The sequence below is a fragment of the Mustela lutreola genome, chromosome 14 (assembly GCF_030435805.1).
Source record: "Mustela lutreola isolate mMusLut2 chromosome 14, mMusLut2.pri, whole genome shotgun sequence".
Lineage (NCBI taxonomy): Eukaryota > Metazoa > Chordata > Mammalia > Carnivora > Mustelidae > Mustela > Mustela lutreola.
The window spans coordinates 12,662,349-12,686,348 of NC_081303.1; the positions used below are offsets into that span (position 1 = coordinate 12,662,349).

Below are 24,000 nucleotides of genomic sequence, written 5' to 3' on the forward strand. Positions count from 1 at the left end.
CTATAATAGTACAATATTGTTGTTTTATTGTTACAGTATCTTATCTCTATGAGAGCTAGAATAGAAACTTTAAAACATGCAGGAAAGTACAGAGAGGAAGGTTAAGGAACTAGCCGGATTTCTGGCAGCTGTGCTTTTCCTATACCATTCCAACAAGTCACTTTCTTCTGTTTGTTTTCGTGTCCATCTTTCACAGCAGAGGCCGATCAGATGACCAAGTTACCCAGTGAGTCTTTTGTCGCTGACGCACATTTACGGACAGGGATTACACAGCAGACTGACGGCTCTCAGCGCTGAGTGTAGTTTGTTGACCGGAGCTGCACAGAGGATTATCCGGTTGGGCCATTTAAGTCAGCCTTTCCTTGTGAACTTGCCGTTGCCACAGAAGAAGATCCTCTAGCATCCTGCCCAGAGAGTGAAGGCCTAGTTGTTGGCTTTCTGGCAGCAGATGGAGAGAGCAGGCCTGGGATCTCAGCACCTGGTGCCATGACATCACTTAACCATGCCATTTTCATTGTGGGACCTTTGCCTCAGCTGTGCAAGGTATCTGTGCGACCACAGAGCCTCTGGTTCCCTCTCCAAGTAAGCCTCCAGTTCCCGCCACAGCAGGGAACGAAGAATCGCCCAGCTGTGGGATGGAGGGTAGGAGTGCTAGGGATCTGAGTTCCTCAGTGGATTTCAACCAGACCCAAGTGTAACAACCCTTTCAACCTTATTTCCACGGGCACTGATCCTGCCAGTTTTTCAGTTCTGTGGCGTAAGGTTGGCTCCTGGCCATCCCTGCCCCCCGCCGCCAGCTTAGGGTTCTGACTGCTCATCTGTTTCCCGACTTCCGACTTTTGTTACTATTGCTTTTCCTACTTTCCTCATCCTCGTGGGTTTACACTTTAAAGAAACCTCTTCAGTGTCATTCTACTGGAGTTCTGGAAGGGCATGCAAGTTGACATGACTCTGAGCCACCATGTTCTTTAGGAAGCTGTCCTGTTATTTCTGAAAAGTCCAAGATGATTTTCGATCTTGGGCCAGTGTCTACTACTTGGCATTCTACAAAGGGGCCTATATTACTCTCTCAAGTTTAGGCAAAATGTGTGTCAGTCACTCAGTAAGGATTTGAAGATTATAATGAGGCATACCCATCATAAAAACATTCAACAGCTTCTACAGTTTATCGGAAGAACACAATGTCCAGACGAATCAAGTAGTACAAAGGATTCCAAATGACCAGGATGTCTATGCTCAGACTCCTTCAAAGGCTTCTTAAAAACTACTCATGTAGCATGGTCATTTGCATAAAAATAATCAGAAGGAATATTATTTATGAATTGCATTATAATCAGATCCCTTCCTCTTGTTATTTAAACACTTAAATATCACATTTGGGATATTTTAACACCCCAATATAAGTATCCATGGGCAGGAAAAAGAAGAGAAGAAATGAAGGAAAATTATGGTATGGAAAAAAACTATTAAAAGTCAATTTCAGGAAATCACAGTTTTGATTAAAAATTTTGCTTTCAAGGGGCGCCTGGGTGGCTCAGTGGATTAAAGCCTCTGCCTTTGGCTCTGGTCATGATCCCAGGTTCCTGGAATCGAGCCCCACACTGGACTCTCTGCTCAGTGGGAAGCCTGCTTCCTTCTCTCTCTCTGCCTACTTGTGATCTCTGTCTGTCAAATATATAAAATCTTAAAAAATTTTTTTTTTGCTTTCAAAAATTTGAAAAGGATGAAAGGTAACCAAACTATAGTTTCATTTACACAGAAGTAAGTTTCCCAATCTTAGTCACCTTTCTATTCCCCTAACTATAACACTATATTGCTCTATGGCAGTAATACAGAAATGTTCTGGTTTATTAAATATTTTAATGGGGTAGGAGATCCTAAGGTCCAGAAACTTCATGTTTCAGCTTGCTACTATAAGATCTCCTACCAGAATGAGATTTTCTTTTGCTTTGAAAGAGCTAACCACAGAAAGAGGAATTAAAGAACATCACAACTTTTTTTTTTTTTTTTAAGATTTTTATTCATCTATTTGACAGATGGAGATCATAAGTAGTCAGAGAGGCAGGCAGAGAGAGAGGAGGAAGCACGGTTCCCTGCTGAGCAGAGAGCCCGATGCAGGGCTGGATCCTAGGACCCTGGGATCATGACCTGTGCTGAAGGCAGAGGCTTTAACCCACTGAGCCACCCAGGCGCCCCCATCACAACTTTTAAAGAGAAAAAATACTCGAAATGCTTACACTACATAAAATCATCCCATAGGCTAGTATTTCTTAGCCCCTTTAATGCCTATACTCCTAGGTAATTGGAAGATCTCTTTCAACTCAAAACGTTTACCTCTGCACTCTCTCCTGTTCTCATGCCTCACTACAGTGAGAGTGGGGCTCCATGGCTGACATTCCCTTCCACAAACAGTAGGGGCTTTGTTTTGGGTTTTGCCTTTTTTTTTTTTTTTTTTTTAAAGATTTTATTTATTTGTTTGACAGAGAGGTAGAGAGAGAGAGCACAAGTAAGCAGAGCAGCAGGCAGAGGGAGAGGGAGGAAGCCTGATGCGGGACTGGATCCCAGGATCCTGGAATCATGACTTGAGTCGAAGGCAGCTGCTTAACCAACTGAGCCACCCAGGCACCCCTTGGGTTTGTTTGTTTGTTTGTTTTTAATGTGTGGAGAGTCTTGGCTTTTTAGGCATAATTAAAATAATCCCAGAATGTAGTGCGGCATAATGACTAAGAGTGCAGACTCTGGGACAGACTGCCCGAGGCTGAATTCTGCCTCTACAGTATTTGCAGACTACGTGACTTGGGGAAAATGGTTTAACCTTTGTACAACTCAGTTCCATCATCTGTAAAATGGGGTTAATAACAGTATTTACCTTACAAAGTTGTTATATGTGTATACTAGTGGGCAGAGGCTGGTGGCGTAACTTGGCATACATTGGCAGGATGGTGGGGGTTAAATGATAAATACTTTGTGCTTTAAAGTCTTCTGGGTTCAGCAACAGCGGTAGTGACTGGACTGGACCTACAGCTGTCATAAGGGTCTGACGATCCATGACTATTTGTGCACAGCATAATACTCTACTCAGACAGTCTGTGTGCTGTGTGTACTTCTGTACCAGTGGGGCTACAATGAAGCCAGCCTCAAGCCAGTCATGTGAAAAGATCAATGTGGTTACCAAGGACTGTAAAGGTGAATTCCTGACAGAGATTCTCAAGAGTCTTAATATTAATACTGATCTAATCAGAAGAGCAGAGACACAGAGACACAATTTCAAATAAGCCAGCCCGAGGCTATTTAAACAAGTTTGTCTTTCCATTCCTTCAAAGGGTACCTTCTACTCTTTGAATTTTAAGGAGCCCTCAAATTAGAAATAATATTCCAAGAATTTTATTTTCTCCTCTTTTTCCTCTCCCCATTTTAACTAAGAATGCAGATCCCTCGGGGGTGGGGGGGGGGAGTTACAGAGGCTATGCAAGCTCCTAAGGCTTTTTCCACAGACTACTTCCCCCACAGTGGACTTGGAATCTACAGAATTTAGCCATTAGGCAAACATCTATCTATCTTTCTTTCTTTTTTAAATGTTTTATTTATCCATTTGAGAGAGATTGTCACATTGCCTGATCAGAACAATACTGAAAAGAAGTGGTAGTAAGAACTCCCTTGTCCCTCATTTCTCATCTTTCAGGGGGAAACATTCAATAGTTCACCAATAAGTACGATATTTACTATAGGTTTTTTTGTGCCTGCCATTACTATTAATGTAATTAAAGAACTCCCCTTCTATTCCTAGTTTGCTAAGGATTTTCTTCGTTATCATGAATGGGAGTTAACACTATCAATTTTTTTTTACACCTATTGACATGCTTATGTAATTTCTTTTTTTATTCTGATAATGTGATGAATTAAATTGACTGATTTTTAATGTTAAGTGAAACTTTAATTCGAGGAATATATACTCTCAGTACATAATCTGATGTATTTTTTATATATCACTGGGTTAATCTGGCATTTATGATCATGTAAGATATTTGGTGTAAATTTTCCTTCTTATAATATCCTTGGTTCAGGTTTTGAGATCAAAGTTATGCTGGTCTCATAAAACAGATCAGAAACATCCCTTCTTTTCCATCCTCTGAAAGAATTGTACATAATGTCCTTTATTGTCCTTTTAATGACTATAGAATCTGTAGTAATGTCCCCTTTTTCATTCCTGATATTGGCAGCATTGGCCTTCTTTTATTCTTCATCAGGTTTGCCAGGAGTTGATCGATTTTAATAGTGTTTTTAAAAAAACAATTTCTTGGTGTTATTCTTTCTTCTGTATGTTTTCAATTTTAATAATTTCTCCTTCATGATTCTCTGCTTTTTATTTACTATCTTTGTATTTAATTTGCTTTTTTTTTCTAACTTCTTGAGATAGACATTTTGATCACTCATTTTCAGTTTTTTTCTTTTTTCATAGTAGCTTTTTAAGGCTACAAATTTTCCTCTAAACACAGTTTTTTTATAGATTATATTTTCCTTATCATTCTGTAAAAAATTTTTTTCTAATTTCACTGTAATCTTGTAATACACAGTAAACATGAAATTCCTCTTACTCCCTAATGATGGACAGTTTCTCATCTTTTGTTATTCTAAACAATGTGGCTATGAATAACATTAGGCAAATGTCCACTCATATGGTTACAAGAATATCTACAGGGTAAAATTCCAAATATAAAACTGCTAAATCAATATTAAATACATTAGTAACTTTGAAAAATACTATCAAATTGTCTTAAGGATTATACCAATTTACATTCCCACTAGCAATTTATGAGAATGCCTCTCATGGAAAGATTTTTTAAGATTTATTCATTTTGCACAGGTGAGCACAAGCACCTGATGGGGACAGAGGGAGAGAGAATCTCAAGCAGACTCACCGCTCAGTGCGGAATCCACATGGGGCTCCATCCCATGACCCTGAGATCACAACCTGAACCAAAATCTAAAATCCAAACCCCAACAGAGTGAGCCACCCAGGCCTCCCTCATGGAAAGTCTTTGAACTGGAGAATAATAGAGTCAGATGCTCTGCTTTAGAGGAGAGCTAGCAGTACTTCACAATTGGGATATGCAGATCTGGGGACATATTCTTGGGGATCCATCTATGAGTTCTCTTTAAGTATACAGAGATCTTGTGTTTTCATCTCAATATTAATCTTAATAAAATTATTCTAAATTATACAGATAAACATTTTTAAATAGATAATTTTTAAAAATTTATTTATAAGATTTTATTTATTTGACAGAGAGAGAGGGTACAAGCAGAGGGAGCTGCAGCAAGAGGGAGAAGCAGGCTCCCTGTGCAGGGAGCCCGACATGGGGCTCAAACCCAGCACCCTGGGATCATGACCTGAGCCAAAAGCAGCCGCTCAACTGGGTAAGCCACCCAGATGTCCCAATTTTTAAATTAAAAAAATTTTTTTTAAGTAGGCTCCACACTGGGCATGGAGCCCAATGTGGGGCTTAAGGTTATGACCCTGAGATCAAGACCTGAGCTGAGATCAAGAGCCAGAGGTGTCCCCAGATAAACATCTTTTAACTAAGTACCACCATGTGCCTTCAGTACCTGTGTGTATAGTCACTTTGGCACAATGCAGTACTACTGTAAAAGGCCAAAAAGGCCACACTGGAGGGCAAAAATCTATTCTTTTACCTCTTAAAATCTGAGATTTAGCTGCAGCTCTCCTTCTGACTTATGAGAGCCATTAAAATAAGAGGTGAGTTATGTTTTTTCCTAATTGCAGAGTAGTTCACAAGTAACAATTATAAATTCTGGACAAAACACAAAAAGTAATTAGTGGAAAGCACTGGGGAGTGACTAAAAACAAGGAGATACTGGAGGAGAGTCAACACTGGGAAGACAGGAATGGCACTGGGTGCGTTTTTCCATTTTTTCCAGCTTTTTACCTGAGGATAATTCCCAGTAAGCGCCACACAGGGAGGCCTAAAATTTACATGGGAATATGCAGTCTTACTGGCTGAAGAACGAAAGGGCAGATATCAGGACGACCACAGCAGTTGAAATGACAGGAATCCCAGAGAGAAGCACACACAAAAGGGGAGTCATGACTCATGAACGATGTATGTACGGGGCGGACCCCAAGCAGAAGGCCTCACAATCCATAGCCCGCACAGTTCCAGGCACAAGAGAGCTGTGCCCACACTATGCAGGAAGCTTAACTATTCAGGAAATTTAATCATTTCTTTCTGTTTCCTCCAAATTAGATGTCCTTAAATAGTTGGATTTTTCAGGGAAGTCCATTACACTTCATCTTGATACTAGAGGAATGTTTTAAGATTTAAAACTTAAGTTTAAAAATTGGATTTTACTTTTTAAATGAATGGCATTACAAGTTACTGACTTTTTACTTTTAATTTAATACTATCTTAAAACAGCTTTGCAATATAGGTAGCGCTCTTTGCTCATTTCTACCACACTGAATAGCAGTCAAATGGTTTGGGGGAATTATTGCATTACTTTTTAACTTATATACTCTCCATAAATTTAAAATCAGGCCTACTCAATCTAAGGATATGTTAGCAAGAGCCATAGGGCTAGAGGACATTTGAATTATCTTTATAAGGAGAAAAGGGACTAAAAATATGGCTGAGTTACACAGAGAAGGTTGGGTTTAAGAACCCTGAACTCTTGAAAGGACATGGTGAGGTGTGCGAAATATATATTGCTTTATATAGGGGTTGGTGTGGGAACACGGCTGTGCTTTAACAGAAAGCCTCCCCTACCATCTGCCTAGAATAGCTTGGATACTCTCTTGCCTTAGGAAACAGCCAGGAGGGCAGAGCAAATGCTCCCTCAAGACCAATCTACTTTTATTACTCTGTTTGATCACTGTGGGATTAAAATATTAAAACAACTAATCCCCTAATATGGTGAAGTATCAAATGCATTCAATACCAGTCCTCTTGGAAGCAAATAAAAGGAGTTCTTGTGGGATGTAAACAAACAAACAAACAAACAAATAATGGAAATAAATCTACCCAATACTGGTGGCTATCCGAATGAGAAACTAGCTTCTCATTTTTAAGAAACAAAAATTCGAATTATCAGTAATCCAGAATGTGCTCTTAAAGGCAGAGTATTCTACTCAAATCCACTGAATCAGATTCAAGAGCACTAGATGAATTACACTTGCAAAAAAATGATATAAATAATGCTTAGCAGCTGGCACCTCTACATATTTGAGTTAGAACATTTGAATTTTCATGCTACCAAGGATCCAAGATGGGAGCTGACAAACAACACAGCTAAACACTCAGTTCACTTAGGCCAACAACAACTAAAGGAATTGAAAGCACTAAGGGAAATTTTGAGATGAACAGTTTCTGCTTCTAAAAGTCTAATAATCTAGCAGAGGGAAAAAGAAAAGTAAACAAATACTGTAAAACCAGAATACGATAAATGTTACACCAGGAGTTTAAAGAACTTCCAACTTCCTTGTAAGTTTAAAGGAAGGGGTGTATGTGTCTACTTATATAGCACAGGATACATGGAAATGGCAACATCTGAGCCTAAAAGAATAAGCAGGATTTTAAAAAGTCTTTTTAAATAAAGTAACAAATACATATAGTTTTTAAGATTCAGAGTACTACATGGTTGACCATGAAAAATAAACTTCTTTCCTTCCTCAGAGATACGGTTTTCTTCAATTTTCTTTCACTCTTTACCTCCATCGTGGTTATAAACATGCTACTACCCCTACTTCTAGATTACCCAGTTTCAAATATATTCACTGACTTGCTGTTATGGAAGATAAGGATTTGGGTCTCTTACTCCTTTGTTCTCTTTTCCTTCAATTTCCTCCTCCTTTTCTCCTACAGTTAATATTTCCTTCTCAGGGCCAACTCTGTCCTTTGTAACTATGCTTATTAGTTTTATGTTCTATTTATTTTCTTACATGTCTGTTCCTTCTATCAGACTGTGCTGTACTCATCATTGCATATCCAGTGTGTAAATCAGTGCCTAATCCTTCATGGGAACTCAAGTTTGTGGAACGGAATTAAATGAAAGTAATCTGCCAGCCTAAAACTTAGGAGGTGCCATCTGTAGACAGCCATCAGTACCCCGGGAACAGTACCCCCGGAACAACCACTAGGGTTGGTGTGATAAGAATAACTCGGAAATGCAGAAGCTACTTGTCACCAAATATAGATTTATGGACAAGAACAGATATTGTCAAATTTAACATATCAGAATATCTCCCAGCATTCAAGTCCCAGAAGTTCTGGTTTGAGCCATTGTCTTGAGGTAAGCTGCTCAAGGCTTCATCCTCAACATACCAAAATGTAGAATTTATAGCTTCCCCCTGGATCCACTAACAAGGCTTAAAAAGAAGCCCACTTGGTTATCTGAAAATAGAATTCACCAACTCAGATACATAAGCTTTTACCCACTTCAGCACAGGGACAAATCAAGGCTCTGAGGCAGCAAACTCAGGGTCACAGAGAATTTCCAGTGCCTTGAACGCTGATGTTCGGGAGAAAGACGGGAGAAGGCCAAGTAGCACCTTGACCACTGCTTCCTCTCACAGTCAGTAAGTTCAGCCTGGGACCTCTTCCCCTTGAGCCCCGCTCCTTGTGATGGTGGAAACTGTAGTAAACCAACATGCCACGTGAGGATAAAAACAGTGAGGGGGCACTGTTCAGACCTCAAATTTATTTACTACATCTATCTTTGTGTTCTGTCTTTTGAGACATAGTAAGGTGCTTAACAGATAAATGCTTGCTCAAGGGACTGAACTGTCAAGTAAGCAAAACACAACACTGGTATGTTTGCTTAGAAGAATCACTAATACACCCTCCCTGAGTCTAATGACTTTTAGAAATTTTTTGTTAAGACTATTTTGGGGAGGGGGAGTTAGTTTAAGGTTCACAGCAAAACCCAGGAGAAAGCACACAGAATTCTCCCTATCTCCCTAATGACTTTGGAAAACTTTTTGAGATGATTTCATGCTCAAGAAAAGTTGTAAAAATAGAACAAAGAATTCACATATATGCTTCACCCAGGTTCCCAAAATATCACTTTTCCCCATATTTGCTTTATGCTACCATCCTCTTTCTCCACATATGCATATGTATCTTTCTGATATATATACATATGATTTTTCAACTTTTGCGAGGAAGTTACGGAGAATGTCCTATAAGTACTTCCACGTGTATTTTCTAAATACAAGGACAGTCTCTAAGATAACCATAGTCAAATGATCAAAATCAGGAAATTAACAAGGATGCAGTACTATTATCTAACCTGTAATCTATACATTCATTCAAATCTGCCAATTATTCCACTAATGTTTGTTAAAAAAAAAAAAAGAAAAGAAAGAAAGAAGGGGTGCCTGGGGTGGCTCAGTGGGTTAAAGCCTCTGCCTTCAGCTCAGGTCATGATCTCAGGGTCCTGGGATTGAGCCCCGAATCAGGCTCTCTGCTCAGCAGGGAGCCTGCTCCACCTCCCCGCCCCCACCTGCTCTCTGCCTACTTGTGATCTCTGTCTGTCAAATAAATAAATAAATAAAATCTTTAAAAAAAAAAAAGATTTCATGCTTTGGGAAGCAGAATATAGCAGTACAATAAATAATGATTGAAGATGGAACAAATATTAATAAAGGGAATATTTAATAATATACTTCAGGTAAAAGGTAATGAGGTGAGCTTGGCTGTGGCATTTTGATAAAAAAAAAAAAAAAGTAGAGAAAGAAACGTTGCAGAAGTATCCTTCACAGGAATTGGCAGCTGATTTTGAGACAGAGAATTAAATTTAAAAGTCGAAGAGTCAAAGGAACTCCAAAATTTTCATTCTAGGTGAGTGCAGAATGATGTTAACATAAATCCCACTGGACAGGCAGGAGAAACAAGTTGCATGAAGGAAAATGAGTTCAGTTTTAGAAACACTAGGCTTGCAGAAGCAACAGGTTATCCTGGTGGAGGAAAGGAAGTGATGCAAGGGTCTGGAACTTGGGAGAAGGCCAGGGAACTAGAATGGCATCTGTAGAGAAGCTGTTTCTGTTTACTCTCCTACTATGAACTCAACCTCCACAGACAAAAGAGGGCTAAAAACAGTATCCTGGAGAAGTTGTATTTAAGCAATCTGTCATGGGGCAGGAAAGAGAGAGAGAGAGTATATGTGTGTGTGTATAAATCTTGTATTAATGAAAAGTTAGACAAAAAGATGTAGCTAGCCCTGCCACTTCTCAGATTTAATTCAATGACTACAAGTAACTAAAAGATAGTGCTCATCAGAGTTATGCTTAACTATTATTCAATTAACAGTAAAGCGCTAAGAATTTTTTTATTTGGGGGACATACTACTTCTAACAACACTAAATTTAGAAAATAAAGAGTAGTTTTTGCATACCACTGGCAGTCACTGTGATTGACCTTGAAGAGACCCAAAAGTGAAAAGGACATTGGGAACCCCACCTCGCCAGGGAGATTGGGAGAGAGCCCTTCATTTCCATAGCTTATCATAGTTCTCCAAATCCTATTACGTCCAGATTCATGTACTGAAAATAACTTAGTAAATCAGATTTGTAGGTTGTGGTCTTCGTTCTTGACTATGCTAATAGTACAAAATTTCTTCCACATATAACTTTTAATAAAATTTGGAAAGAAATGAGTTATGTCGGGGCACCTGGGTGGCTCAGTTAGTGCGTGTCCGATTGTTGATTTCGGCTCAGGTCATGATCTCAGGGTTCTTGGATCGAGCCCCGTGTCAGGCTCTGCGCTCAATGAGGAGTCTGCCTGTCCCTCTCCCTCTCTCTCTGCTCCTCCCCCCGCTCGTTCTCCTTCCCTCTTTCTGTATATATATATATATTCATATATATTTATATATAAATATATATTTACTATTTATATATATTATATATAGATATGTATACATATGTATACATATACATATGTATATGTATACATATGTATACATATCTATATATAATATATATAAATAGTAAATATATATTTATATATAAATATATATGAATATATATATATATATACAGAAAGATAAATAATCTTTTTTAAAAAAAGAAATGAAGTATGTCTTCTAAGCAGAGGATGATTTTATCTCACTAGATATGATGGTTCCCCTCTTTCAAATTTTACCTTCATTACAGAAACACAGAATTCAACCCACAACTCAGTAAAACTGCAATTAAGACCACTTAGTCAATGCCTCCAGCATCCTAACTGGTGCCAAACTAAAACATTTTCTTTTCTTAAAGGGAAATTTAAAAGTTCACTTTTAAATTATGGATAAAATTGCTGGTGCGGAAAAAAAGAACTTGTGGGTGGTGAACATTCATAAAAACAGCCAAGCACCACTAAAAACTCGAAGATTAAATTTAATATGTAACTTCCCATTTTTCAATTAGAAGCTCTCAATGGTGACTGATGACTAAAATGTCCAGGGAAAAGCTAGGATACAGAAGCAAAGCAACAGAGCACAAGAGGTGATGAGAAAAGCAGACAGGAAGAAGATAATTATTAGAAACAGCACAAGGAGGGGTAAAATGAGCAATGATTCTAAGCAAGGACAGAGAAACGACCTAGTGTAAGAGAAAGGAAAGTCAGGACACTGTTTTCTTCTGCTAGGAGAAAAGAAAGCCACTTCTCGCTCAGGAGGGAATCTTAGTACCTCTCAGGTGGTAATTCTGGGCTGGGACAGAGGGTGGTAAGGGTCTGAGCACGCGTCACTACTGCCTAAGCACGTGTCACTCACGTGTGAACTACTCCAGTTATTCAGTTACCGGGAAAAGGTGACCTGAAATCTGGTTTCTGTTAAGTTAAATAACTGATTTTCACCATAAATTAATTTTATTCTACTTTATTTCAATTTTTACACCAAAAAAGTACAGAAATTTAAGTCTCTTTAATGTTTGGCCTTAAATCACGGATAAGGCACTAGAATATGAAAATCTAAACTATATGATTTGAGCACTTCAATATGCTGGGTTTAAAAGGGTAAAATCTATTTCATGTCTATAAAATGGTATTTATCTTAAATGTGAATTTATTAAATTCTTAAAGCTACCTGATGAAAATGCTTTTGTTGCAATTATGCAAAGGATTATTAGACCAAAATTCTAAATTCTGAAGGCGATTTCTTTCTTCGATTAATTTTTAATTTGAAGAATTAATATAATCATGTTGTTACAAAAAAAGAAAAAGAAAGAGAAAAAAACCTCAAATAGTATAATGAGATCCCCAGAGGCATTCACTGTCAACAGCTAAACAGCAACTCCCCGGCAGTCACTGCCCTGTAGAGAACCAATGGTCCCAAACCACTTCATTTATTGAATAGTCTGTGTCCCACTGATACGGGATACTTACTTAATCATACACAAGTCCCCAAAGAAGTCTGGATTTTCGAATCTTTCCTTTGATCTGATCCTGCCCTCATACTACACTGTTTTAATTATAGTAAGCCTTGACATCTGGTAGGAAGAATTCCTTTGTTTCTTTCATCTTCAAACTATCTTCTCTGTATTCAGTTATCTTTACTCTCTCAAAGGAATTTTAAAACCATTTTGTCAAGTTTCCAGAAAAACCCTCCTGTATGTAATGTAATTGCAATCGTGTTATATTTATAGATTAATTTGGGAGAACGGACATCTTGCTAATTTTGAGTCCTCCCCTGTATGAGCACAGTCTCTCTTTCACATTTATTCAGGTCTTTTATGTTTGTCAGTGAAGTTTTATATTTTTTTCTTCATACAAGTCTGACACATTTTTTGTTAAATTTTACTGTGAGGTATTTTACAGTCTTCTTGCTTCTGAGAATAGTCTCTTTTTTAAAAAAAATTATATTTGTATTTATTGCCAGGCTAAGGGATACCACTGATTTTTCTATAGTGATTTTATATCAAGCACTGGATATGATACACAACTGATGAATCATCGAACTCCAAATCTGAAACTCATGATGTACTCTATGTTGGACAATTTAATTTAAATTAAAAAAAAAAAAAAAGATTGCTGAACTCTGTAAACAGATGGTCAACTAGGTAGACTATTGTGATGGTTATATGCCAACTTGACTGGGCCAAGGAATGCCCAGATAGCTGGGAAACATTATTTCTAGGTATGCCTAGCAGAGATTAACATTGCAATTAGTAGACTGAGAGGACTGCTCCCACCAATGCAGGTGGGTGTCATACAATCTGTTCAGTGCCTGAACAGAACAAAAACTGGAAGAAGAGTGACTCTTCTGTCTCCACTGGAGCTAAGACATCCATCTTCTCCTGACCTAGGGACAATAGTACTTCTGCTTCTTGGGTTTTCAGACTCCGACAGGGACTAGATAGGTATCATCTCCCCCTTCCCTCCCTTTTGCAGACCATGGGACTCGGACTGAGTTGACCATTGGCTTTCCTGGTTCTTCAGCTTGTAGATCACAAACTATGGGAATTCTCGGCCTCCATAATCACAAAAGCCAGTTCCTAAATTGAATTTCCTCTTACAGATCACTCTGTATAACCTATCAGCTCTATTTCTCTGAAGAGAACCCTGACTAAAACAACCAACAGTCATCTCAGTGGATGACCCATAGTTCATTTTCAATTAAGTTTAGAACATCACCAAGCCTTTATAGCGTGGGACACGGGGGAAAGCCCTTTCTAATGGCTCACAAAATAATATAAGACTATGAACCCCCCCAAAAAAAAACCAAAACAAAAAAATAATGGACCTCCTTATAGGATCATTAGGAGGGTTTTCAGGCAAAACTGATGCTCATTATGTGTTCAGTGCCAGAAGAGGCCCCAATTCAAAATTGAAATTCCTGACATTATTGTTCATGGTTAAAGGGATGAATAAGGAAGTACCATTTTTTTCCCCTCAAAGCATAGGATATATTTATTTTGAAATTTATTTTACTTTATTTATTTATTTTTAAAGTAGGCTCCACGCTGGGTGCAAAGCCTGAGGTGGGGCTTGAACTCGGAACTCTTGAGATCAAGACCTGAGCAGAGATCAAGAGTTATCAGAGGGATGAGGGAAAAACTCAATGCCTAACTGACTGAGCCATCCAGGTGCCCCTGTTTTGAAAATTTTAACTAAAAATCCAGCATTCCAAAGCTACTTCTGACAGACAACCAGACATTATATGCCTCCTGAGAAGTAAGCATCACCATTTATGGTGTTTCTTGTCAAGCAAATTCAAACTTCAATCTGATAAAGTTTTAGTATCTACCTACCGATTAACAGGAAATAGAAGGGGCAGAGGAATACATAGGATAAAATTGACAAAATCAAATTGTAGCAAACTCTACATGGCAAATGATCTGGTATCCTTAAAAAACAAACTCCAAAGAAAAGAAAAAGAGGAGGGAATCAGTAAATAAGAAGAAATTTAAGAGATATACTGACTAATTGCAATCTAACTGAATTCAAACTGTTTTTAACAAATCATTTAAGAGATAATTCAGAAAATTTGGTTACTGTTTAGATATTTGATGGCATTAATGAACTATTATTAATATTTTTAGGTATGATAATATGTAATTTTTAGCCAAAGAATTCTTATATTTTAGAGAATATATAATGAATTATTTACAAATGAAATGATATGGTATCTGAGACTTCCTTCAAAATAGTCCAGCAGGATCTGGCAAATAGCACAGGGAAAACAACATTGCCCATCAGAGTAAAATAGGTACATGAGGCTGAATTTACAGGTTTGATATTTTCCATAATAAAAGTTTAAGAGGGAAAAACTATTTCTGAAATTATAGTCTAAAATGTATAAAAACTTGTGACTTTTAAATTTTGTTTATTGTGAATTTTAAAATTTTGTTGTTTTAGGAAGTAAGAAAAAAACAAAAAGGAAAACTAAAATGACATAATAATCATAAATACATTAGGTTTATTATGCATAAAATTACTAAAATATTATATTGGGTTTTTTAAAAGTTTTTATTTATTTATTTGATGGAGAGAGAGATCACAAGTAGTCAGAAAGGCAGGCAGAGAGAGAAAAGAGGGAAGCAGGCTCCCCACTGAGCAGAGAGCCTGATGCAGGGCTCGATCCTGGGACCCTGAGACCATGACCTGAGCCAAAGGCAGAGGCTTAACCCACAGAGCCACCCAGGCACCCCTTAAAATATTATATTGTTTTTAAGTGTTGGTAATTTTTCTCAAAAATAAGTTTGCCCTCATCCCTCTGACAATCACTCTTCCCATTCAGATGTCGTTTTAATAATACTCATCAGAAGTATTATGTTAATACTAACATCAGAAGTAACAGGTTAAAAATATCTACTATAAAGGAATCTAAAACACAGGGTGGAGGAAGCTATATGTAAGAACTAATATATTCAGCATGGTGTCATTAAAAGTCAAAAATAAAACCTGACAAGTCTATGGCTAATGAGGAAATGGGTCATTAAATGTATACACTAAGTAGGAATTAGAAAGTCACTAAAAATGTAGACTTTGTAATGATATATATATATTTTTAAAGATTTTATTTATTTATTTGACAGAGAGAGATCACAAGTAGACGGAGAGGCAGGCAGAGAGAGAGAGGGAAGCAGGCTCCCTGCTGAGCAGAGAGCCCGATGCGGGACTCAATCCCAGGACCCTGAGATCATGACCTGAGCCAAAGGCAGCGGCTTAACCCACTGAGCCACCCAGGCACCCCTGTAATAATATTTTAAAATACTTATAAAATTTGTAATCTTAACACCTAGTACATAAATAGTATGGGGACAATGTTCATTAAAATGCTATATGGGAAGGGCGCCTGGGTGGCTCAGTTGGTTAAGCATCTGCCTTTGGCTCAGGTCATGATCCCAGGGTCCTGGGATTCAGGCCCTTGGGCTCCCTGCTCAGTGGGGAGCTTGCTTCTCCTCTCCCTCTGCTGGTCCCCCTCCTTGTGCTCTCTCGCTTTTTCTGTCAAATAAATAAAATCTTTTTTTAAAAAAGTTATATGGGAAAAGTAGAATACAAATGAACTTTTATACATACTGTAGCTACATTAAAAACATATATAAGAACAAATATTAAAAGGAAATATTAAGGAATTTAAAGTGAGCATGCTCTATGAAATATTTTCCATGGTCGCATACTTCTATTTTTGAAAATAAACTTAGTACTTTACAAAGTATGTAACAGAGGAGATCTAATAATGTTAAAGTAATGTAACCTTTTAACCCCTCAAATCTAAAATATTATCACTTCAACATGTCATCAAGAATTATTGAGATATTTTACAGTCCTTTTTCCTACTAGTTGTTGAATCCAGTGTGTGTTTTACATTTACAAAACATCTGGAAGCAGACTAGACACATCTCAGGAGCTCAATGGCTACATGGCCAGAGGCTGCTCTCACTGGAAAGTGCATGTTTAGACTGCATAAACTCTAGCCTTCACACATTCGTTAAGTACTGAATTTCTGCTATATGCCAGCATTGCTTTGGGAGTTGTCAACAAGACGAAGTATCTTCTCCCAAGGAGGTTATGTTCTAGAGGGGGACGACAGACATCAGTAAGTGAACCAGTAAGATTTCTAACAGTGACTGAATACCTAGATAAAGACGCTAGCTTTGCCTTAATGTTATGTTTTACAGGAATGTATCTTACTATCAGGTTACAGGATTATCACTCATTTCATAAATATGAAACCCGAGGACTAAATAATGATACAACAGGGTGCCTGGGTGGCTCAGTGGGTTAAGTCTCTGCCTTCGGCTCAGGTCGTGATCTCGGGGTCCTGGGATCGAGACCCGCATCGGGCTCTCTGCTTGGCAGGGAGCCAGCTTCCTCCTCCTCTCTCTCTGTCTGCCTCTCTGCCTACTTGTGATCTCTGTCAAATAAATAAAATCTTTTAAAAAATAATAATAAATAAATAAATAATGATATAACATTTCAAATGTATCACATTTGCAAAAGTTAAAGGTGATGACTTTGACATATTGGAAGAGATGATCTCTTATATACTGCTAATGAGATTGTAATCTGATGTAACCACTGGGAGAACCAGGAAAGGTGAAAATGCACGCACCCTAAGATCTAGCACTTTCACACTGGGCACACACATTCCCTACTTTAACGCTCACTTTACTAGCATATGCTTAGTGAAAGAGGTATAAAAATATTCACTGTGACACTGTTTATTATAAAAGCAAAAATACTGCGAAAACAGGTATCCAACAATAGGAGAAAGGATTGATGATGTGTGACAATCATCAGAACAGTTAAATAGTGATAGTAGTTCAAATGAATGAAAGGGAAACATAAAGATAAAAAAACTAGAAAATAATGCAGAGAGGAAAAGTACATGTTGTAAAATGATAAATCACCTATGATTACCTACATTTAAAAAAACACATATAGAATATTATATATTATAAGTGTATCTGTGTAATAAAAATATTAGGACAGGAAGGCTACACACCAATTATGATACTTCAATGGTTGGGAAAGAAGGGGATGGAATTGGGAGGGGACATAATGGCAACTTAACTTCACAAGAAATGTTTTCTTTCATTAATAAAAAATCCTAAAGCAAATATTTTAAAATGTCAACATTTGTCCATTCTTGCTAGTGAGCACTTTTTTTTTTTTTTTTTAAGATTTTATTTTTAAGTTATCTCTACACCCAATGTGGGGCAGGAACTCACGACCCTAAAAATCAAGAGTCGCATGCTCTACTGACTGAGCCAGCCAGGCACCTCTAGTGAGCCTATTTTCTTTAAAATTATTAGTTAAAAAAATCCTTTGCTGAATGAGTTCCCTCCCTCCAAAACTGAAAGTAAGTTCTTGCTCAAAGTCCCTAGTGGAATGCCTTCTCCAAAATCACCAAAATTCCAATCAAATAAGACATGAAAGCAACACGTCTGACTTTTGTAATCTATCTATGCTACTACCTACACTCAAGGTTAGATCGTTCTTTAAGATTTTATTTTATTTTATTTTATTTTTAATATTTTATTTATTTATTTGAGAGACAGAGATCACAAGTAGGTAGAGAGGCAGGCAGAGGGAGAAGGAGAAGCAGGTTCCCTGATAAGCAGAGAGCCCCATGTGGGGCTCGATCCCCGAACCCTGAGATCATGACCTGAGCTGAAGGCAGAGGCTTACCCCACTGAGCCACCCAGGTGCCCCATTTAAGATTTTAAAAATAAAAATATAAGCTACTTCTGCCCAAGAAGACCATTTTTTTCGAACTCACTGTCCTACTCTGGAGTAAAGCAGACATTTATATTAAGGGCACTGATTACTTTTGCTTTTATCCTCATAAACATTCCATCCCTGTAGTTAAAATCTAATCATGTTTAATTTTCCTATTAAGTCCTTAACAGCAGCACGTCATGCCCATTACTTCTTTAATAGGAAGAAGCTATCTTCCAGTGTGACAGTAATAATATAAAAGGGAAAGTAGGAGGAAAGAGTTGTCCCCTCAAATGTTTCTTATAATTAAGGCTTAGTTCCTCTTTACAAACAAGCATTGCTTTTGAAAAAAATCAATAGTGTGGCTGTATGCCTACTAATAAAACATATTCCCCTAGTTAAACAATACATAATATCGGGAAATAAGGAATAAGAAAGGCCATCTTTTAAACTAATTAAGTGGCCCAAGATTAATCTGCAGGGAATGGTAAATTATTAACATTGGATTTATCAATAATCCATACACACTTTATATATCTTCCTAATGGTATTTTGTATTAGTAAGGTGCTTTGTGGTTTTTAAAAACATTTTATCAATGTATCATCTGATGCTCAAACAATGCATTCACTGAAGCAGGCGCAACCTCTAGCCAGGAAGATCCTCAGATGGGCTGCCTATGCGGCTCCATATGCGCTGGGTTTAATTAGCAAAATGGTCTGGGTACTGAATCACCACTTACTCCAAGTTTTCTAAGGAATAAGCTCCAAACACCTGCCTCAAAAGTTTGACTTTTGACAGATAACAATGCTATCTATCTGTAAGGTACAATCTAGTATACACCACATCACAAATGTTTACTTTCTCCTTTATGTGGTATTTTAGAAAAGTACTTTACAGCATATGGTAACATATATATTTGCAGTTTTAGGGTTTGTCTCTTCCAGAAATCCTATACAACATATAACATCCTAAAATGAACATACAAACCCAAGAAGTAAGAAGTGAATGGACAATTTCCCAATGCTATTGGGGGAAAAAAAAGAGTTTGTTTTAGAACACTTCAAGTAAGCTTTTGGATTCTTGTGCTTTTTTCCTAAGCATCAGTATAGAAACTTAAAATCTGGATGAATATTCTGCTATACCTTCTGGTAATCTAGTCTTTTCTTACTTAAATAAAGACAAAATGTTTTCTAAGCATTTAGTTTTACTAACATATCATAATTGGATTCACTCTACAGGGAAAAAATTTTTTTTTATTTATTTAAGTAATCTGCACCCAATGTGGGGCTTTAACTCATCACCCAAGATAAAAAATCACATGTATCTCAGATGCCAGTCAGGGCACCAGCCAGGTGCCCCCCAAAATGCCTTTTTTTGCTCAGAAATCTCCATACACCTGTCACAGTATGTTCCGATGAGGTACAGAACAGGGAGTGGAGATTACCTGACAGCCTTGACAATAATTTCCAAGAAGAGAAATGTATTAAAGAAATAAAAAATGGCCCAACTACAGATTAATGTTAAGTAATGTTGAATGATCACAACTGTATTGTTTTCCAAGTACATTCTGATGGTCAAGAATGTAACGGTGTTCTGAGAGTACCCGAGCCACCCAGAGGCACAGATGTGTCCCACGGGAAAGGACAGTTACTGCCCTCCGTGAAATTTACCTAAAATATGGTAGAAGTACTTCACATATACAGAAACATATTACAGATTTAGTACTTATGAATTGCTAAAATTTTCCTTAACCTGTTTCTATTTCCAATGTGCAGCTTCCCTTAGAATTATGTTTCATTTAATTATTACCACCACCAAATTTGCTTTGGTTTGATCTAAAATGGTCACTCAAGTGGTACTCGTGTTCCAGGATTTATATATATTTGGTATTTTCATAACCTTCTACTAACTGCATTATTTCTTTTAAAATACATATAGTGCTCTAAGTGGGATCTGATAAATGCTGAGCAGAAGAGTAATTAATTTTTGACTTTCACATGTACACTCCTCTAGCTTATGCTGAAAAAAACTAGCAACAGTACCAACTTGCCCAGCTACACCATAATCACCAGATAATCATTTCAATTAAATTTTCTAAGACTGAGAGAGCGCTTTATTAAAAAAAAAGTCAGCTGGGGCTAAGAAGAAACAAATACTTTCTGCATAATATGAAACAAAATTGCATCATATGGCTTAATAGAAAGGTTCTGGGTAAATTATGCTTAATTGCAGGAAAAAAATTAATTAATAATCATTAAAATCTGCCTATGGATGAAGATAAGGCAACATTAAGCAAAACTACTATTTTTCAGTGAACTTGACAGTCTCCTGAGCACTTTTCCTTTCTCTCTGGGCACCCATTCCCCACTTGAACCAGTCAGTGCTGTTCAGTTTTTCTTACCAGCCTCCCCACATTGAAAGAAAAAGAGGGGCGCCTCCTGGGTGGCTCAGTGAATTAAAGCCTCTGCCTTTGGCTCAGGTCATGATCCCAGGGTTCTGGGATCATGCCCTATGTCGGGCTCTCTGCTCAGCGGGGAGGCCTGCTTCCTCTCTCTCTCTGCCTGCCTCTCTGCCTACTTGTAATCTCTGCCTGTCAAATAAATAAAAATAAAAATAAAATAAATAAAAATAAAAGAGAAAGAGATTTGACCTCATTTATATTATTCATATTCATGTATATATGATTTCCAATGTTGCATTTTAAATCTCTTATTCTAATCGGAAACATCTCATCCTTGTTTAAAGTTTTAAAAATATAACCAAACAACTGGAGAGTTTGAACAAAAAAACCAATCTCTCTGAGAACGGGAAATAAAAAAAAAAATGGGTGAGGAGTACCATGTTTGTTTAAATTTATTTTAATTTCAATGGTGCTATTCCTACCAGGAAAAATCTAAGATAAGCAATAAACAGTTTATTTTGGGATTGAAAACTGTAGGTAGGGGGAAGCACCCCCCAAAGCCCAACTAAACCAAACAACAATTCTTTCTTTCCTATCTTCCAGGGTGTCCAGATGGCCTAGAACAGTACAGGAGGGGACGGAGTCAAAGTGTGGGTAGTAGAGATTTATCCCTGGGAGCTGCCACGGTCATGGCCCACATCCCTTCTCACAAACTTCTTGCAAACCCTCAAAACGATCCTGATACCAAGACCCCTCTTTCTCTCCAGCTCCTTTCATTTCCCCTCCCTTTTCCATCTGAACACAAGTCCTTTCCTTTTCCAAACAAACTCTTCTTATTAAATTTCCGTGAAGAAGAGTTTATCTCTTTACCTGTCCCAAGTCTCCTAGGAAGTGTGTGTGTATGTGAGTATGTATATATAAATAAATAAGTGGGCATAATGTGTACTATCATTAAAATTTTAGGATGTGATTCTACATCATGATTTAATCTTTGCTAATCTAATATTTTAGAATTTTCTTCATTATTTCTATGTCTAATAATAAAGTTTCTATAATCAAACATATTTCTCAAATGCTTCAATTTGATCAGTAGAAGTATTTTTCTGTATCAAACTAACCATTCCACATCTTTTATCTACTATTTGGTTTTGATCTCTAAATCAGGAGTCCTTATTCTTTTTTTAAATCCTTAATCTATTTTGAGACTAGATCAAAAGCTGTGAAACTTCTCTGCAGAGAACTGCAGACGTACACAAAATTTTGCACAGAGACTGGGTTAAAAAATTCTCTGAGTTCAGATGGCAGTTGCACTCATGGTGAGCATAACAGAAGCTGAATCACTGTGCTGTACACCTGAAGCTAATGGGACACTGTGTGTCCACTATACTCAAATTAAAACAAAATTTAAATTAAAGTAACACCTAATTTTGAAGGCAAAAAAATATTCTTAGGTCCATCCAGGTTAAGAACCCCTGCTTCAAGTGAATTTAAAGACCTTGAACTTACTCCTGTTAAAATAATTTTGTGAAAAGTGGACATTTCTTCAATTTCTTATATCCCTTATGATTCCATGCATTTTTTTCATCTATAAACTAAAATTGTTTTCTTTTTATTGGTTAAATAAGAAAGCAGGGTCAACTATAATAAAATGCCTATCTTGTTAATGTTCCTTTTGGGTGTGCTGTGCTAGGTAAAGTTATGTATACCCCATGCAAATACAATCTACACGTGTCTTAAACATATACCCCAGAGTTGTATGTTTTGGGCCTGGGCCCCAGAATTGAGTTTCATTTATAGATTGCAATTTAAAAATTTACTGAAGGCTAGATAAGTTTCATGGATATGAAAATGAAACTCTTCGTGGAAAAATTCTTGCAGGGCCTAGCATACTGCTTTTTCCACAGGAAGTGCTACGTAAGTAAAATGGACAACATACATGGAATGGAGTCCAGGCGGTCACCAAGAATTACTTTCTTACCTTACATATGACCTTCACAATCTGGCAATGTAAGTCACACAGCGGAATCAACTGTAATTTGATAGTTATCTCTTTCATATCAAAACCCCAAATTTTAACATTTAAGTCTTAAAACTTTAGTTTCAGATTTTTCCAACTCTGTACTTCTATTTGTAAAATTATGATCGTTTACACATATGAAAACATGCACCTATTTACTTTTAATGAGTACGTAATTTGAGTAGTTTTCCTCTTGAGTTGAGGGCTTTTGTGGCAATTGTGATCCTGTAAGGGACCAACTGCTCACTTTGTTTTGTTTTTTTAAGTTAACATAAAATGTAATATTTGTTTCAAGGTACAGGTCTGGGATTCCTCAGTCTTCCACAACACCCACTTTGTAACTAGTTGCCAAGGGTTGAGATCTTTGACCAGGAAATTAAGATAAATGCCTCATAGAGCGACCAAGTCTATTCAGGCTTCATCAGTATGGCACTTTGTTATAAACATCTTTTTAAAAAGCAACCTACATTAAAAAAGTCTCAAGAAGCTGGTACAGAATATTCAGTAAATATGTTTGCTGTTGTTTATGCAAATGCCATATTAAAATGTTAAATATTAAAACATTAAAATTTTAAAGTGTAAGCATAACTAAATTCTCAATTTAATCATTTAGAAAATCTTAGGAAACTGCATGATTTAAATACAAATTCCATTTCTATTAATAAAAATCTACTTAGCCCAAATGAGTATATATGTATGTATATATTATATATATGTGTAAAATACATATACATATATGCCTGATGTTTGCCTTTAGTACTTCTGTTCAGAGTGTCAAGCAATCAAGTAATGACAGTGCCTCCAGAATGCCGTTTTTATTTAGAGACTTTTATCACTCAGTGAAAATAACTACTTCAAATGATATTTTCATATTAAGAAGTCAGCATAAGAATGGTTTTGAGCCAACTATTTTCACGATTGATTAAAAATTTAATATTAAACCACTGTCCTGAGATAGTACTTTATGTTGGGTATATACTGAGTTACTAACACAGAATTCTTACCTGTAATGTACATGTGTGATGGTTGGTTTCCTGTACCCGAGGATCCAGGTCTGAATATCTATAGGTTCAGCTTTGGGATAAGCTATAGTTGTATCTATTATCCATTGGAGGCCTTTCGATTTGCTACCTGAGGACACAGCAAAAAACAAGTTAAAATTGGATCAATTTTTTTTTTTAAAGATTTTATTTCTTTATTTCATAGGCAGAGATCACAAGGAGGCAGAGAGGCCAGCAGAGAGAGAGGAAGGGAAGCAGGCTCCCTGCTCAGCAGAGAGCCCGATGCTGGGCTTGATCCCAGGACCCTGGGATTATGACCTGAGCTGAAGGCAGAGGCTTAACACACTGAGCCACCCAGGCACCCCAAAGTTGGATCAATTTTTATACCATTTATAAAATATAGTATAAACAAAGCA

General features: G+C 37.2%; 1 protein-coding gene across 5 annotated transcripts in view; it reads right to left on the reverse strand.

The window, feature by feature from the left end:
* The window catches only part of LPGAT1 (lysophosphatidylglycerol acyltransferase 1), a 120,110-nt gene that overhangs the window by 6,564 nt on the left and 89,546 nt on the right, over positions 1 to 24,000 (reverse strand). For 4 of the 5 annotated variants that reach the window (XM_059145053.1, XM_059145054.1, XM_059145051.1 and 1 more), the window contains one exon: positions 23,588 to 23,714. In XM_059145053.1, coding sequence (XP_059001036.1) covers positions 23,588 to 23,714 — 127 coding nt within the window. Of the gene's footprint in view, positions 1 to 8,166; positions 8,650 to 23,587; positions 23,715 to 24,000 lie in introns of those variants that run through there. The other variant, XM_059145052.1, reaches the window with a different exon arrangement.